At 38.0% G+C, this 18,316-nt stretch overlaps 1 protein-coding gene across 7 annotated transcripts in view; it reads right to left on the bottom strand.

Annotated features, from left to right (window-relative positions):
• The window catches only part of p4ha2 (procollagen-proline, 2-oxoglutarate 4-dioxygenase (proline 4-hydroxylase), alpha polypeptide 2), a 55,544-nt gene that overhangs the window by 1,324 nt on the left and 35,904 nt on the right, over positions 1–18,316 (bottom strand). For 4 of the 7 annotated variants that reach the window (XM_079585087.1, XM_079585086.1, XM_079585084.1 and 1 more), the window contains exons 5-15: positions 16,734–16,889; positions 14,253–14,492; positions 12,665–12,864; positions 10,556–10,732; positions 9,174–9,244; positions 5,309–5,408; positions 3,574–3,627; positions 2,846–2,905; positions 2,700–2,765; positions 1,638–1,706; positions 110–206 (exon numbers count right to left, since the gene is read on the bottom strand). In XM_079585087.1, the coding sequence (XP_079441213.1) occupies positions 110–206; positions 1,638–1,706; positions 2,700–2,765; positions 2,846–2,905; positions 3,574–3,627; positions 5,309–5,408; positions 9,174–9,244; positions 10,556–10,732; positions 12,665–12,864; positions 14,253–14,492; positions 16,734–16,889 (1,290 nt within the window). The remainder of the gene's footprint in view (positions 1–109; positions 207–1,637; positions 1,707–2,699; positions 2,766–2,845; positions 2,906–3,573; positions 3,628–5,308; positions 5,409–9,173; positions 9,245–10,555; positions 10,733–12,664; positions 12,865–14,252; positions 14,493–16,733; positions 16,890–18,316) is intronic. The other 3 variants (XM_079585088.1, XM_079585089.1, XM_079585090.1) reach the window with 3 other exon arrangements.

The following is an 18,316-nucleotide window of genomic DNA, read 5'->3' as shown; positions in this document are numbered from 1 at the left end:
AACCAACTGTTCATCCCATGATAAAAAAAATAAAATAAAATGAACATTAAAAAGTAATTGAGAACGAGAATGAGCATTGTTCACACGAGTCTGTATTTAGTCCACTTACCCCATTTACTGCCCACTAGAACAGGACAGGCTGCGTGTCTCGTTCTGTAGTCTCCTTCTCCACTTTTAAAGAGGTTGTACCAGAACACCGCTGTCCCCTACAGAAAGAGGAGGATAGGAGTTCAAACCAAGCGGCAACCTTCCAGTCTCTCTCTCGAAACTAACACTGAAGTGACTTAAACTGCAGTTCATCGACTGGCCACTAGAGACCGGCTGCAGAAGAGTCAATCCCATAAACCCCCATGTTAAAATGGCCAACTTTACAGCAAAAAAAAATATCTTTACAGCCTGGTGCAAAAAGTGCTTTTGGTCTATATAGCTAATTTTGCCCTTTATGACGGCTGTGAGGGGGGTGAATATTTTTATAACTTTTTTATAAGCCCCGTTCACACCGCCAGCGACACACAGGGACAAAGCGACACGATCCCATTCATTTCAATGGAGCGCTGGCGACTTCCGGCGACAGTGACCGTTGGCGACAGAATGTGGGCATGTCAAGCGACAGGAGACAAGCGACAAAAGTTCAGAAATGTAAACTTTATGCAAATGAGAATCGATTTTTGTGAGCGACAACCAATAGGAAAGAAGACTTTCAGTGGAGCTCACGTTACGTCACCGTCTCGAGTGCAGGCGAGACAGAGTTCAAGGGCGATTTCACTGTTTTATATGATTTGACTGTAACCACATTCATGGATATAATAAAATGATGCATGGAAAAGAAACTGTCGACAGTCTCAGTGAGTTTAATTCATACATTTATAGTTCGAGCATTCATGCATTTATGCAAGTTTTTGACACATTCACTTTACAGTTCCCCCTGCATTGTGTTGACTATTAGAGACAAGAAACTGTATTATTTGTCAAATACGAATGATGTTTTAGTCATTTATGACCGTATGAGTGAGTTTAATTTGTTGCTTGATCGATCGTTAATCTAGTAAATGATTTAATCCACTGAACACTGCTGTGGTAATATAATTTTTTTTTACATCCGTAAAATGTAAAACACTACAAGCTGACGTCAGATCCGATTGGCCGATGGTCCATATGATTCCAATATATGAAATTAAACGGTAACACTTTATTTTATTTTTCTTGTTACTAGTAACTGTAGTAATAGTAAGAACTATAACTGATGCAACATTACATGCAACTAACCCAAAAACCAACCCCTAATCCTAACCCTATACATGTAGTTAATTATTATTATTACTCAGTGCTTAAATATATCATTACACTGCAACAAGGACACCTTAAAATAAAGTGTAACCAATTAAACCAACCTATATTTACTTATTATCACAAAATATTTATTAGACATTGATTGGCAAGGCATTTAGTAGATTTTGAAATGGACACAAGAGAAAGATGACAGTTCGGGAAAGCGGACATTGTTATTCGCCAATGCAATACCCCAACCCCCAGAAAAATGTGTTAGTTCCTGTTATCTTAATCAGTTAGAATGTGAGTAAGGCAGTCCCATCATCATTGACATTGATCATGTTTTATTTAAGGTTTGGTGTCCGTACCTTTCTAGGCCAGATAGCAGCACCAAAATCCGGAAACACCGTCGCTCCACCCGCCTCAACATCACTCATCTGTGGCGTACAAAGATTATTAACATCAACACTTCATTTCAAAGAAATACAACATGGCATGTCATCAGTGTTTCCGTGTCTACTAATACTCTAATGAGAGTTAGTTAGTATCATTCAGAAGAACGTCTAAAGTGGGCCATCGAAATAAAGTGTCGAACCAAGAAATATCACAATTTGTAGATGTTGGAATTATTTGAATGCTTGTTTTGTGTCCCTGGCTGAGATCCACTGGAGTGTGTGTGTGTGTGTGTGTGATGGGCAGGTTTAGGGATAGGGGCAGTGTGTGTGTGTGTGTGTGTGTGTGTTGGGCAGGTTTAGGGATAGGGGCAGTGTGTGTGTGTGTGTGTGATGGGCAGGTTTAGGGATAGGGGCAGTGTGTGTGTGTGTGTGTGTGTGTGTGTGTGATGGGCAGGTTTAGGGATAGGGGCAGTGTGTGTGTGTGTGTGTGTGATGGGCAGGTTTAGGGATAGGGGCAGTGTGTGTGTGTGTGTGTGTGTGTGTGTGTGTGTGTGTGTGTGTGTGTGTGTGTGTGTGTGTGTGATGGGCAGGTTTAGGGATAGGGGCAGTGTGTGTGTGTGTGTGTGTGATGGGCAGGTTTAGGGATAGGGGCAGTGTGTGTGTGTGTGTGTTGGGCAGGTTTAGGGATAGGGGCAGTGTGTGTGTGTGTGTGTGTGTGTGTGTGTGTGTGATGGGCAGGTTTAGGGATATGGGCAGTGTGTGTGTGTGTGTGTGTGTGTGTTTGTGTGTGTGTGATGGGCAGGTATAGGGGCAGTGTAAGGGGATAATATACAGTTTGTACAATATAAAAACAATTACGCCTATGGAGAGTCCTCACAAGGATAGGAAAACAAACGTGTGTGTGTGTGTGTGTGTGTGTGTGTGTGTGTGTGGATCCGCAGTAGCCGATGACACAATACCTGATGCCAAGTCAAGAAGAGTAATCATATAACACATGAGTTCTGGAACCAGGCACCACAAGATACACATACTTACATAATTTAAAAAAGTAGCCACACGATTTCCAGTGCCTAATGATTTGAAAGCATCAGGTTCGTCTTTCTATGAAGATACAATTTTAGAGTAAAGACAGGCAGAGAGGCAAGAAACGCTCGTCTCCGAGCGCACACACATGTACTTACGTAGTTCAGAAAGGTGGCAAGTCTATTTCCATCAACCTTGAGGTTGCTGTCAAAAGGACGCTGCAACAGACGTGTGTAACTTTTAAACCAGACTGAAGTGGGCAGGGGACATCTCTGCCTCGCAGGCAACTTACTCTACACTCGATATGCTTATACTCACAACAACACAACTGAGTGTTGGGTGTCAATCAATTCACAAACATGTACTCAATCTAAAACAATAGGAAAATACTTTAGCTCTAGTGATTTGTCAATCAAAAACACTAATGCATTCAAGTGTTCAATCAATCAATCAATCAATCAATCAATCAATCAATCAATCAATCAATCATTCAATCTCTTTCAATCAATCAATCAATCAATCAATCAATAAATAAATCAATAAATCAAAATCCAAGTCAATCAATAATATACAAGCTTATATTCCAACATTTAAATCACAGGAAAAAAAGTTTGCCATCAAGTGACACACTATAAACACATAAACATATTAATAAATATAAATAATAATTTCAAAATTCAATTAAATGTACCATGTCCTAGGCCAAAACAAATCTTCTATGGATAAAGATGAGACATGGATGTTGTGTGTCAATTGACAGTAAAAAATAGAATTAAAATATTATTACTAACAATTTTTTTTACTAATATTTCTACATGCACATGCCCATGATTGTTTTGGTCTGAAATATCATGTCACATTTAATTGAAAGAAATGCAGTTCTTACCCTTGAGAAATCATAATGCGGTTCATATTGACCTCCAACGCCATAGTTAGCAACCTAAGATTCAACAGAATTCATAAGAAGATTGTTATCGAATCAGAACAGAGATGATTCATAATCACATAAGCAAACAACAAATCATGTGCCTTGCACTAGTGTACCGTTTACCACAATGCAATGCATCATTCCCAAAACATCCGTTTCAATTTGTGTTTTAATACCTGGAGAGGCTCTATACTACTAATTAAAACTGTTCATTGAGGAATATTGTGTACATAATTGTACAATTTTATTGTTTAAAGTTTTTTATTCTGAAACTCTTTATTGTGCATTGTCCCTGTTACACATCTTACATGTCCATACTATAGTATTAACAGTAAATTATGAATAATTGCAAGCATAAATATATATGCTATAGTATTACACTGTTTGTCCGACTGTTAGTACTGTATTTTATTTTAAAAAATTATTCTAAACTGCTTTAATTATTCTTATTTCTTTTGATTATTTTAATTTCTTCTATGTTAAGCACTTTGAATTATCATTGTGAATGAAATGTGCTATATAAATAAACTTGCCTTGCCTATTAACATTAAATTATGAATAATTACAATCAACTAACCCTAAACCAAACCCCAACCCGAATTATATAGCAAGTACATGTTAACTAATATTACTCAGCACGTATTTGTATAATTACACCGTAACAAGGGCACCTATTCTACATTACACTGGTGTGAGCCTGAAGTCAATGGAGAAGAGACGTGTCTGGAGCAGATGTGAGACCAAGTCATTGTTTTGCAAGTCACAAGTAAGTCTCGAGTCTTTGCATTCAAGTCTCGAGTCAAGACAAGCAAGTCCAAGTCAAGTTGCAAGTCCTCGATTATAAGCTTCAAGTCTTAAACAAGTCGTCAGTGCTTTTTGAACAAATTAGTGTCTCAGTGTTAATTACTGTAGTAAATGAAATGTATACTAATTTATCTCAGGAAGGCTTTTTTTGCAATGCAGATTTAAAAATAAAAGTAACTGTTCATTGGGAAAATTAAATGTGATTTGCTACACAAAAAGTATTGAGTCCCTGGTTAAATTATTTTGTTAACGCGACCGTAATTGTAGAACATTCCTATTTTCATGGCGACGTATCATACGCCACGTGAAACTTTTTGGAGCTACGTGCCTGTCATATACAAAAAGTAAATCCATCCATTTCTCCCGAAAGACATGAAAGTGAGAGTCTGGTGAACAGGGAGAAGACTTTATAGTTACCTATAGGCTTCCGCTTACTTAGACACTGCAGTGTTTTTTTTGTGTGTGTTTTTTTTAAATAGTTTGCTAGTACTTGTGTATTTAAATGCCTGAAACAAAACAAAAAATAACATTATTTGGTTGAAAACTGTCTTAACGTGTGATAAATGACAACACACAAGCGCTGCTGAACACTATCAAGCGCTCTCTGGCTCAGTGCCAAAAGTGCGAAAGCCGCGCTAATCAGCGCTGTGATCATGCGTCAATGATACAGTGCTATACTACAGTGATTACAACTCTGATCTGTGGTTTTAGAAGGTAGGTCAAGTCTTTCCAAGTCACAGGGCTCAAGTCTGAGTCAATTCGCGAGTCATTGTTGTCAAAGTCTAAGTCGAGTCGCAAGTCATCTTTGATTATGTCAAGTCGAGTCGCAAGTCATCAAATTTGGGACTCGAATCCACAACCCTGGTCTGTCGTATTGTGAATGAATCACCTGTAGCAGTTCTGCAGTGTCCACAGTTAATCCAGTGATGTCCTCTATTCTCTGATTGACCCGCGCGATCACCGGATCATCTTCTGCTTCTAGCCACGCGCTGTAGACACACCAGAACACAAACTAATAATGACAAAACCACTAATAGACAAAATGCTGTTAAACGTTTGTATCTCAAGTACGTACACTCATTAATGTAATACATAGGGGTGAGCACTATGACCAAATCACTAAATATTTTTTTTTATTTCACAGTCAGGGTTTCCCATACACTGATTTATTTGTGGCGGCATGCCACAATATCAACATTAGCCGCCAAACATAGATTTCAGTGCGTCCCGTTCATTATCCAGACTGTGGCGGCCCGAAAATATATTTAAACTTCTCATAATAACATAAAAGGTCTTTAATGTCGTGTTTTTCGCCATTGCTGTCAAGCTAACTAAAACCAAAAGCACAATAAGGCTTTGTGTCCTCATCAAAAGACTGTCTGTTTGCACTTCGCTCACGTGATCAGCTCCGTGTCTCAGTTCACAGTGAGTGAATGCAGTGAACTCCATCTGTGCATGTGCTGAGTTTAGCGTGCATTTGGGAACGCAGTTACGATTATTTTATTACATTTGCATAGTTGTGATTACAGAATTTCACTAGATTTGTAATGAGACGAGTTTGTAAATTTGTTTTTGCCAAAATAAAAGCTTGTCTGCAGTTTCCGTCAAAATAAAAGCTCACGTGTTTATCTCTTGCATGTATAGAAATTAGGACAAAACTAATTATGAAAGTTTCAGTGGATTTGTTTTACAATATATGACTATTACTGTGATTGGAATAATAACAACATTATTATTATAATTATGTAGTGAAATGTAGACTGAGACACTATAGACCCCTTTTGCGCCGACGTCACAGTCACAGTTTGCTGGAGGCAAAACAAAGTGAAAACTGGAGGCGGCCAATACAAACCAGCACAGATTCGACTACATAATAAGGAGCTTACATTATTATTATTATTAATAAATGTCATTTTGTTGTGTTGTTGGGTTCTAGAATCGATGGAGTACAGGCTCCAATTTGACATTTTATCGCATAATGTTTTCAAAATGATTGTGATTATTTGTGAATCATCTATGATTGTTTTGATTGATTGTGACTAGACTTTTTGAAGAACCTGGTAAGAAAGAGTAATCAAACACATAGTTAAAAACTGAATATGCTGTATCTGGAATCTTTATTTCTAGAAAATATTCACATGATTAAGATTGCACCGTAATGTCACTCTTTACATCGTCGTCTTCTTGGCGCTGGATATGCAGAATCTCGGGTCGTACCACACAAGTCTTGTAAGTGACCATTCAGCACACAGTTATTGGCATCTAAATATTTATATACACTCAGTTTCTCTTTACGCTCAGTTTCTTCATCTGGTCGGTGTAGAAGTCAGGCTTCTCGACCGGAGGCAGCGCTAACGTTAATCCTGTCAGATCATCCATTGACTGAGCGTGTACGGGTCGGCCAATATGGTTCCGTCCGTTAAAATTAACTTTACAAATAACAATCGTGGTCCTGGACAGTGAGTGAGCTTGCACATTAAGATCAAATCTGATTTTCTCCAGTCATTCTTAAAAAACAAGCTAACAAAACTTGCTAACTAGCATTAGTGAAGCGGCCAGAGGGATCGCTCCGCCTCCACCTAAGCTCCGCCCACAAAAAAACGTCACCATGTTTACTAACTGAAAAGGGGTCTATATCACAACTAAAAAGAGACTTTAAAGTTCAGGTACAAGTCAATGCACTGACTTTTTCTTTGTTCAAGTTGCACACTGAACATGGGTTGGAGCTCTTAATTTTGGACTCTCAAAAATTGCACCAGATTGACGAATTTAACCAAAAATTTTACAAAATTTTCTTTTCTTTGGGGGAACCCAAACCCCCCTAGAAGGACCGAGGTCCACCCACCACAGTTTCACTAAATCCTGTGGGAAACACTCAGGCATGAAAACAGGTCAGGGGTAAAAAAGGTGAGAAGGATGCGGCATATATCCCCCCCCCCCCAAAAAAAAAAAAATGAAACAACAACAACAAAAAAAACAACTTGTAATCTGCATTGGCATTGTAGTAGGCTACCAGTGTTTCTCACAGGATTTTTGGATCACTGTGATGAGTGGTCCTCTGCCACTCTAGGGGGGTTCGGGGGCATGGTCCCCCGTAAGAAAATTTTGTGCTTTTTAATGTGAAATTCATCAATCTGGTGCAAATTAAACAAAGAAAATTTCAGAACTCTTTTAGTTACAGTGTCTGTCTACATTACTACTACAATAATAGTTATAATATTAATCCCATGATAGTAATAGCCATATAGCCTATTGTAAAACAAATGCACTGAAAAATAAAGGAAACTTTCATAATTAGTTTTGTACTAATTTCTATACTTGAAAGAGTATATTTCTATACTTCACATTAAAGATGTGATTGGGCTAGCCCAGTGTCAATCAAGAAAAGAACCAATGGGCCGCTGATCTACATATTTCATCGGGTCTCAGAGAAAAAAAACTATTTACTACTACTATTTATCCCAAAAATGCCCCAAACCAGTCGTCTGTATGATAATCTGAAACAAGCACTGGTGAGCCGTTGTCCTGCTTCACTTCACAGATGCTGAGTGAAAGGAGAATTATAGAATGAAAGGATATTCATTTATATGACACTTTATTAATCAGGAGAACAGCTTGTTCAGCGCGTCATACGTCGTCCTTTCAGTTTCGGTTTTCAATCGATCAAGTTTTTTCACGTTCTCTCGATAAACCACCCCTTTCAATCCGATCGAAATAATTTGTAATAGAGCTGACACTTTGAGTTTTTAACGGGTTATGTTAAAGCCCTACTTGTTATGTTTTTATAAAATATCTATAGTGAATGCATTATCATATCACCGTATTATTTACCGCCATGCAACTGCGAGCCACAAATTAAAGCTTGGCGAGCCGCATGAGGCTCGCGAGCCGCGCAATGAATACTTGTTCCTGCTCGCTCAGCGCTCACGGCGCCCGCGCCCACTCGCGATATTATCTCGCCCACTTCTATGTCAAAATAAAAAATAATGACATTGGCAACATCGCTGTCTGTATCTGACTGGACAGTTAACATTGTAAGCTAACTTACCTCAGGCTTGCTTTCCGACGTGCGGTTCTTTGTTCGGCAGTGTGTCCAGTTCTCAGACTCGCGGTGTAAAAGACTTTGAAAACATTTCTGCCCTAACGTTACTCTGACTCGTATTGGCTGTCATGTTTCGGCATTCGGAATGATGATTGTTTTTTAAAGCTTATAGTTTTGTAAAGTTTATGGTAACTTTATAGGGGATAAATGCTGGCCTCGACCTCGAACACCCCCCCCCCCCCCTCCCACCCCTAAAATATTTTCTCATCGGATCTGCACAAATCACGTAGGTGACCCTTTTAGGTTTTAAAACGGCGAATTTCGCCGAAAGGTGAGGAGTTTTCATGCCTGAACACTGACAGTACAGGTACAGTATCTATCATAATCTAGCTAGTTTGCTGGAAATTGAATGAAGAAACCAGCAATATCACCATGAGCAAGAGCACTGTTGTTCTAAAGATCCGCAGCGAACCACAAGATAATCGCAGATGTGGAGATGTCTTCTTATTTTCACATTACTTCATGCTTCTTTTTTGGTTATACTTAAGTGCAGAATTGTATCTATTCTATCTATTGTAATATAAATGGTATGGCAAAAATCAGTTAACAGTTCGACCACCATATCGCCCAGCCATAGTTTCCTCACATTATGTTCTAATAAAGCCAGACATGAACACAATTAAATGATCTGAGGTATATGAGATGTGCTCACCTTTTGGAGACTCTATAATGGGCAACCGTCAACACGCCGGTTTTAGGATCTCTCACTGTGGCCCTCGCAAGCTATAGAGAATAACTCATTATTAGCCAAACATGCAAAATATTTCAGTTTCTTCACATATCACAGAGACTGAGCACTGGGAACTAGATTACAAAACTTGAAAAGGATAGTTCATCCAAAAATAAAAATTCTGTCATTGTTTTCTCACCCTTGTGTCATTCATTCCAAACCAGTTTGGTGATATACTATTTTATTATCTGTGATGAACAGACCAAAACTTCAGTAGTTGTTCACTGATCATCTTAATTTTAGTCAAACCTAGCATTCATAGCTTGTACACATGTAGTAGTAGTAGGCTAATTTTTTGTAAAGAGAAAATATTTAGAAAATACTTCATGATGTTTTTGTTTTTTTGGAGTTAGTCAGACATGTTCACCATGAACTGCTATTGTTTTTTAAAAAGCTGCTTGAAAATTCTTTAAAATGTATTTTTTTTTTTTGCACAGATAAAATAACAGCATACAGATTTGAAATGACACAATAGTAAGTAGTAAAAGTGAGCCTTTCAGGTTTAAGCTTTACATGTTTTCTTCGATGTCATACACAGGCAAACAGAAATGGCCTTGTTTAACTATGAACTGGTCTCTTAACCTGTAAAAAGCCTTGAAAAAGTCTCACGTTGTCAATGCAGCAAGTCTATGAGACGTTATTTTTAGTATAGTGACTGTAGTCAAGTCAAGTCAAGTGACCTTTATTTATATAGCGCTTTTTACAATACAGATTGTATCAAAGCAGCTTCACAGTGATAACATGAAAATAATACACAAAAACAATTTCATCATCGTCCACCTTAAGGCAGATCTATAATATTGTTGAATATTAAATGTAATACATTTTTCTCAGCTTGCCCAGTTTGTCTCCACAACGTATCTGTGTAAAGTTCAGGATTAAATCCGCTAATGCTTTTTGTATGACGTTCTTAGCTTAGCGGGTTTATTATAGGAGAACAATGGTGCAGTTATGTTTACCGGTGTGTTCTATTGACCAAAAAAAAGTGATATTTATGGATTATAATAACAGATAGAACATTAAATCTGTTTGGCTCAAAAGGATTGTAAATAGGTTTAATTTCATATAGGGATCAACTGTTTTCATAGAGTTTTATTGTTTTACAGCATCTTGTTCAACTCCCTAAACCATAAATGATTGCTATTTATTTACATTTCTCTTTATAGCATTTTTGAATTCCTATCAACACTGAGCCAGTTCCTTATAAACAGTTTTATAAACACACAAATGGGCTCATATGGTACAGTATGTGTGATTTTTGGATGAACTATTCCTTTAAACTGGTCTACTGGTTTAATACGGACCTTGGGTTTGGCTAACTCCTTGATCTTCTCGATCTCTTGGTCAGACAGGGCTTCCAGAAAGCGGACGATGTGAGGACTGTCCCACTCGTCCTCCTCCTTCATCGGCTTCAGCAACAGACGCGGGTTCCTGTTGCCGTCCTGATAGCGGCAGAACAGTCTGCTACGTCTCTTCAGAGTCTGTTGGGGAAATTAAGATTAAATAAAAAAGCTTCCCAACATTTTAGGCAAGGCAAGGCAAGTTTATTTATATAGCACGTTTCATACACAATGGTAATTCAAAGTGCTTTACATAGAAAAAATTAAAATAATCAAAAGAAATAAGAATAATTAAAACAGTTTAGAATAAGAAATAAAATAAAATACAGTACAAACAGTCGGACGAACAGTGGCACAGTGCTCATTCAGTAAATGCACAGCTAAACAGATGCGTTTTGAGTCTGGATATTTGAATATTAGGATTTTTAGATATTTTATAAGAACCTACAGCTTACATAGGTTGAATTTAATTAATCAAAACTTGTTCATACAAACAACTTGTTTAGATTTAGATAAATGGAATTCTTTGGCAATACACTGAAAATTAAAAGAAAAAGAAAAATACATATTTGTGAATAAAAGCCCAAGTTCAATTTGTCCATCATATAAAGCGATCATGTCTCTTCAGAAAATTTGGAGTAAACCACTCGATTCATATGGATTAGTTTTACGACTTTTTGAAGCGTCAGAGTGGTAGATGCGTAGCTGTCAATGGAGAGACGGAAAGCTCTCAGTGAACTATCCCTTTATGCCCTAAATCCGGGGGTTTCAAAGTCTGGGCGCCAGGGGGCGCCACAGCAAGTTTTTTAAAAAAAACTTTAAAAAATTTATATTATTATGAGAATTGTTATGAAATATCATTATAATAATTTGTCGCATAGGCTATCTGAACATTATACTTTTAATGCTAATCTTTTAGAGATTAGGCAACCGGCCGGTCAGTCTGATATATGACCATTTTATGCCGGTCAAATGCAGTCGGGCACTGCATGATCAACATCGCGCAACATCAGCATCACACATGCACACGGAGCGCACATGTGGGAAACCTCGTGAATTACGGCGCGTGAGCAGCGCATATTTTTTTCGCCGCGCATGTTAATAAATGAGTGCATTCACACCGCGAGCAGGAGCGTCACGTGAGCAGCAGTGAAGCGCGGGTTTCGTTGCGCTGCTCACGCTCAATTAAAGTGAAAGCACACTTTTGATGGACAAAGTAAATATGATTTCACACAAAAAGTGCCTAAAATGCACATTATTTGCATGTCTAGTGTGTTTTAACAAGAACTGGAGTAGGCTATGTCAGAAAAGAAAAGACTCTAAAGAATATTTATAGATATATTTATAAAATTTAACCATTTAAACTTGTTTTTATTATTCAGTTTGGGTAAAAGTATATGGTGTTTTATAAAAATAAATAAATAGAAAATATTTTTTTTTGTGTGCTGTAAAGTGGTTAGAAAAATTAAATCGGTATCGGCAGCTCAAACTCAATGAAAAATCGGAATCGGCCTAGAAAATTGTAATCAGTGCATCTCTATAACTTTCTGATTGGCTGGTATCAAACACCATCACATAATCTGATGTTCACAGATGTTTTATTTATTTATTTCAACATTTGCCGTAGTATTGTCGATGGGTTCAATAACACATCCTGCAAAAAGGGGGCCTTGGCCAGAACCTCGTGGTATTTTCTATTGTCATGGAAAAGTTTGGGAACCCCTGCACTAAATCATCATATCAGAATGATTTCTGAAGGATCATGTGACACTGAAGACTGGAGTAATGATGCTGAAAATGTAGCTTTGCATCCCAGAAATAAATTACATTTTACACTATATTAAAATAGAAAACGGTTATATTTTTATCAGAATTTATCAGAGAATTTTTTCAGAAACATTAAAAAAATGTGTCCTGATCCAAAACATATGAACTGTAGTGTACATATTAATATATTCACAATACTACACATTTTTGCTTTCGTAAGCTGATGTTATGGAGTTATTTACAGTGTCTCATGTTTCAAACTGTGTTTATTGTGAAGTTTTTAAGTGCAAATAATTGAGTGCTCACCAGCTTGACGCCCTCTCCCCTGCACAGCGCCTCATAGACCTCTCTCTCGGGCAGGTAGTCTTTGGGCCGCTTGTACGTGTCGAGCTGGATGGGCCTCTCGTCCGTGAGCTCCTGCTGGCTGCGACCCATGTCCCTCAGCTCCTTCGAGAGCAGACGCTCAAAGTAGTGCAGATTTCCTCCTGCCCTCTGGTGGCTGGGATCTGCACGTACACACACAGCATAGGACACGCATAAATCACAATGGTTAGTTTACTTTTTAAATATGATGCACTGCAGCCAAGAAATACAGCCAAAAAATGTATCTGGTATTAAGGATATTTTCTTTATAATCTATTTAATATTTAATTATATGCAAGCAAAGCAAGGTACGAGAGGCTGTGCTGTATCGTGAATAAGTCACGGCTGACTCCGCTTCGAGTCGTGCCTAACAACGCCCTTCAGCCGTGACTTATTCACGATACATCACTAGCCTCAAGTACCTTATAGCTTTTATAAAACAGTTACCACACACACAATACAGATATTAAAGCCAAAAAATATGTATCAATACAACTTTCATGAAGTAATATCATAAAAGCCTTCATTCCGCTGGGAAAAAAAAGTCCCTGACCGTGAAGAGCAACAGAAGTTACATTATAACGCCATTAGATGGCGGCAACGACTAAAGGGAGTCAGTCAGTAGAAAAGACTTTTACATTGAAAGGACTGAAACTTGTGAACATGGAGAAGCAAGACACAACTGACAAATGACTAATGTGTCGGGCCACGGGAAAACCCCTTAACTGTTATCATAGATATTTACACTAGATGTCGCCTTGGCTAAGGCAGTTCATTGGAACGAATGCGTCAACAGAGCCGCCATCATGGAACAGGGAAGCCCCTCCTCTTTAATGCATCAGTGTCAATGTAGGCAAAGGGTTAGGGTTAGGGTTAACCCAACGGCCAGATTTATCATTGAGTCCAGAGAAAAATGTAAAAAAAATAAATAATTTAAACATTCTTCCTAGTTCAGATTTCGTTCGTGTGAACATCCATCCGCAGCACAAAAGTCCGGCATCATCCATGAATTCGAAGTACAGGCGGAGATAGCAGCGTTGCCTAGCTACTTCCTATGACAAGACCCCTGTTCCAAGATGGCGGCGGTTTTGACGCATGCTTAGAACCCCAAGGCGACATCTAGTGTATATATCTATGAACTGTTATGAGGACAAGATATCGCAGTGGACATTCAAACAGCGGATTTTTTCATTACGAATGTAGGACTGACCTGAAGGAAAATGCTATATCTCCTGTCAATGCAGGTACACTCGCTCACTCACAATACTCTATAAGCTGAACAATATCAATGAGAGCATATGTTTACGTTGCTAAGAGTGGTTGCTAAGGGCGTTGTGTAGTGATACACAGAACCGTTGGGTGAAGCGGTCATAGCCATGTTTTATCGTGAATAAAACACAGCTATTTACCAATCAGAATCAAGGACGGGAACTAACCGTTTTATAATATGATATGAATTACATTATAAAATTATCTTAATGTGCTTTTTATTTGGAGATTACACTTCCAATATAGAGAGACAATGGCCTACCAATGGCCACCAGGCGTCGGGTGAGTTCGATGGCTCGTGGCAGATCCCCCATCTGATAGACAGAGTAACTAAGATAATCTAAAACATCAGCCTTGATGGTCTTGGCGTCTTCTCCCGAGTCCATCTGTCTCAGCGCCTGCTGCATCCACAGCACTGAATGATAGTAGTCATTCTCATTGTAGGCCAGTTTCCCCATGTCAAAGCAGTCATCCACCGTCAACAGAGCATTGTAGCGCACCCCTGTGGACAGAACATCACATCATTTATCATAGGACTTGGTAAGGATTTGATATTGGACCTTTATATTGGAAATCTGGCTTATTTACTTACAGTGTTGGGCAGTAACGCGTTAGAAGTAACGCGTTACTGTAATCCCATTACTTTTTTCAAGTAACGAGTAAAGTAAGGGATTACAATAGCAAAAACAGTAATTAGATTACTGTTACTTTCCCGTAAGGAGGCTGCGTTACTGTGATGTTGTTTCGTTAGACTGTCTCGTGAGTCGTGGCTTAATTTGAGCCGGAACACGCCCGACGTTGGATACGGAACCTTTTTATTGGATCCGGCACCTCCTATGTCACTAATTAATCGCCTAAATAAAAAATAATAATACTATTTGTGTAGCCTAGTGTTCAATGTTGTTATCGATAGAGCTGCGCGAATGGGGTATTATTTATTTAATCCGCAACCGCATCACAAAACTCATCATCCGTTAATGCTGATGCGAGCCGCGAGAAAGCCCTTGTCTTTTCTAGAAAGGATGCAGCAAAGATATTTAATGCTAATGTATGAGACATCGGCCTACGCTGAGTTTCATTCATTTATGAGGTGCGCGCTCTAGTTAACAATGAAAGTGAAAGTGAACGCGGCGCGCCGGCTCCTCCATGTCACGGTTATTGTCTGCTATATTTGCCTTGTATTTGTTAAATACATGCAAATGGTTGATGAAACATTTATTAAAATAAGATACAAAAATAATTGAATTTATACAAAACGAAATTAACTTAAAGAAAGGCTTTTAACAATGCAATGCCAGTGAACGCGGCGCGCTACCGCCTCAATGCATGGTTATTATGTCTGCTATATTTGCTTTTTATTTATTAAATACATGCAATTGGTTGATGCAATATTTATTAAAATTAAGATACAATTTATACAAAACGAAATTCACTTTAAAGAAAGGCTTTCTACAAAGGAAAACTCCATGAAATGGTAAAAACATGTCTGACGATTTACAAAAACAAAACGAATCTGCTCTTTAATGTTAAAAGACGTAGGCTAACTGTTAATAATTTGGAATACAGTCATGACAGACTTTCATTTTAATTAGTTTATTGCTGTATTTTATTTGAATCTAATCGAATAGAGGATTTTACAAAAAAATATTTGCATTTTATATGCTGGAATATGCAGAAATATAAGTTAACAGAAGAAGGACTTTGTGTATTTCGTTAAAATATGGTGGACTGCAGAAATTGGTTAAATGTTCAACATTTTTCTTCAAGTCTGAGACTGTTGCATTTAATTAAATTTTTGGTTGATGCAATGTGCATAAAGTTAAAATATTTAAACTAATTAAACAAGTTTTAAAAAAGAGAATGTTTAATTTGATTCAATTTTAGATGATGGAATATGCAGAAAGAATATAATTAGGCTGAAAGGTCTGCTTTTATAGCATTTTCAGGTCGTGCATCATGTTTTTGAAGTAAAGTAACTAGTAAAGTAACTAGTAAAGTAACTAATTACTTTTGAAAATAAGTAATCAGTAAAGTAACTGGATTACTTTCTTGGAGAAGTAATCAGTAATCAGTAACTAATTACTATTTCCAAGTAACTTGACCAACACTGTTTACTTATTATCTTTTCAGGAAAATTCACATAAAGCACATAGTTAGTGGTTATTCACTGACATACTAAAACTTCGGGCTTGTTCACAGACAGCACAGAATGACGCACAGTTGAATGTGTCTTATGTAAAAGAAAGGAGCAAAACAAAAAATATCCTTAGTATTGATGGAGAAATATAATACCATATTACCAAAACAAGTTACAATTTCAATTTAAAATAGAGGGATTGAGTTAGAGACTCCACATTTGGTGTGATGACAGTTTAGACCGTCCTATATCAATGTGCCAAATTTCATAACTTTCCTGCAAGCGGTTCCATTGGGGTGCCATAGACTTCCAGAGCGGAAGAAGAAGAAGAAGAAACGGAATAATAATAATAATAAGAAGAAAGCCAACGGATACAATAGGTGCTTGATGCCCAAATAAAAACTAGTGAAATACATTCACTAAAAAATATTCAACTTCTCATGAAGACGCTATTGAAGTCTCAGAAACCCATTGCACTGATAGTGAGGGTGTATTTGATTTGTTCCCCATTTAAAGTGTTGCGATGATGGGTTGCGTTTTATCACCGCGACGGAAGCCGTGTATAAAATGAACACAAAGAGATCTCGAAACAAGAGTGTGAGTTACCCGCGTGCTGCCTCTGACCTGGCAGTTTGCCTTTGGAGAAACTCTCCGAGTCCAGTTTATACGTGTCCTGCAGACGCATGAGCGCTTTGGCTGCTCCCTTCTCATCCTCCTCGTCGGGGAAAAACTGTCTGTGCACTGACATGTTTGATATGAAGCCTTCAGGGGGAAAGAGAGAGAGAGAGAAATATATTAGACATGGCTTGAAGGTATCTGGTGTTTGCTGAAGAAGAAGAAGAAAAAACTGTTTACTTTGACAACCAATTTGTTTACTTTGACAACTGGTGTTTGCTGAAGAAGAAGAAAAAACTGTTTACTCATTGACAACCAATGAGAATCAAGTACAGTACACCAATGGCAGTGTTATATGGTCAAATATTTTTGATTAATGAGTTTAACTGTATAAATGTCCTGCTCTTTCCAGCTGTGGTAGTTGCATGTCTCTCGACTGCATGCATCTTTCTTCTCACATTATAAAGAGATTTTAACTCAAGAGTATGTACATGTATGTATTTCATAATAATCTGCTTCATGTCGGGGTCCGGATCTCCCTGTCAGGGTTACTTGGCTGACTGTACATTATCCTTGGCTTTCATTTTAAGTGGAAACATTCTCAAGAACTCCACGTGTCAACATGTTGCAAGTGCAACACATGCTCACACAAGTTCACATTGGTGAGAGTGAAAATAAATGAGAGCTGCAGTGACTGACTCTATTCACAAGCAATCAGGCCGTTGAGATTTGCTATATAGTGTATATGAGTGTACTACTGTATATGCTTGCAGATTTGCAGTTTGAGTTGTATTTAGGTTGCGTTTTTGTTAATCCTGGTTTCTCACAACTTGTGTGTTTTTCTGAGCTGAACTGAGACGCAGTTCACAAATGTGACCCTGGATCACAAAACCCAGTCTCGAGTCGCATGGGTATATCTGTGGCAATAGCCAACAATACATTGTATGGGTCAAAATTATCGATTTTTCTTTTATGCCAAAAATCATGAGGATATTAAAGCTACACTGTGTGATTTTTACCCCCATCTAGCGGTGAAAAGGTATATGACCATCCAGTGAATATTAGTTTCTGTTCCTCTCAATTCCGATTTCGTTTTAACTCCTATGGTGGCCAATGTAGTCCAAGATTAACATGGCTTCCAGTTTGACCTCGTCCATGAGTATTCCTTCAAGTGATGAGGTTACTTTAGAAAACTATTATAATTTGCAGTAATTTAATTTGTCAGTTAACATATAGGTTATGACATCTATGTAATAGTTTTATGTTTTTGTTATTTTTTTTTACCATTTCATTGCTAACATCAGCTATCAGTCCCAGACGAATGCAAGCTAATCTTAGTAAAGAAACTTTTATCAGTGCTATCGTTATTCTGTATATTGTACAACATCACTAGCGTAAGGCAAAGTTTACATTGTAGGCTATATCATTTTCTCCGTGAGCAGTCAGCTGATGTGACGGAGGTGCGAGGGAGAGGGAGAGGGAGAGGGAAAGGAAAAAATAAAAACAGGGCCGGTGCCAGTGAATTGCGGAGACGCGAAAGGTGAAGCTTGAATTAACGGGTATGTCCCTCTTTG

This window comes from Phoxinus phoxinus (genome assembly GCF_949152265.1).
Source record: "Phoxinus phoxinus genome assembly, chromosome: 17".
Classification (NCBI taxonomy): Eukaryota; Metazoa; Chordata; class Actinopteri; order Cypriniformes; family Leuciscidae; genus Phoxinus; species Phoxinus phoxinus.
The sequence above is the reverse complement of the archived record's forward strand: the minus strand, read 5'-3'. Positions and strand labels throughout refer to the sequence as shown.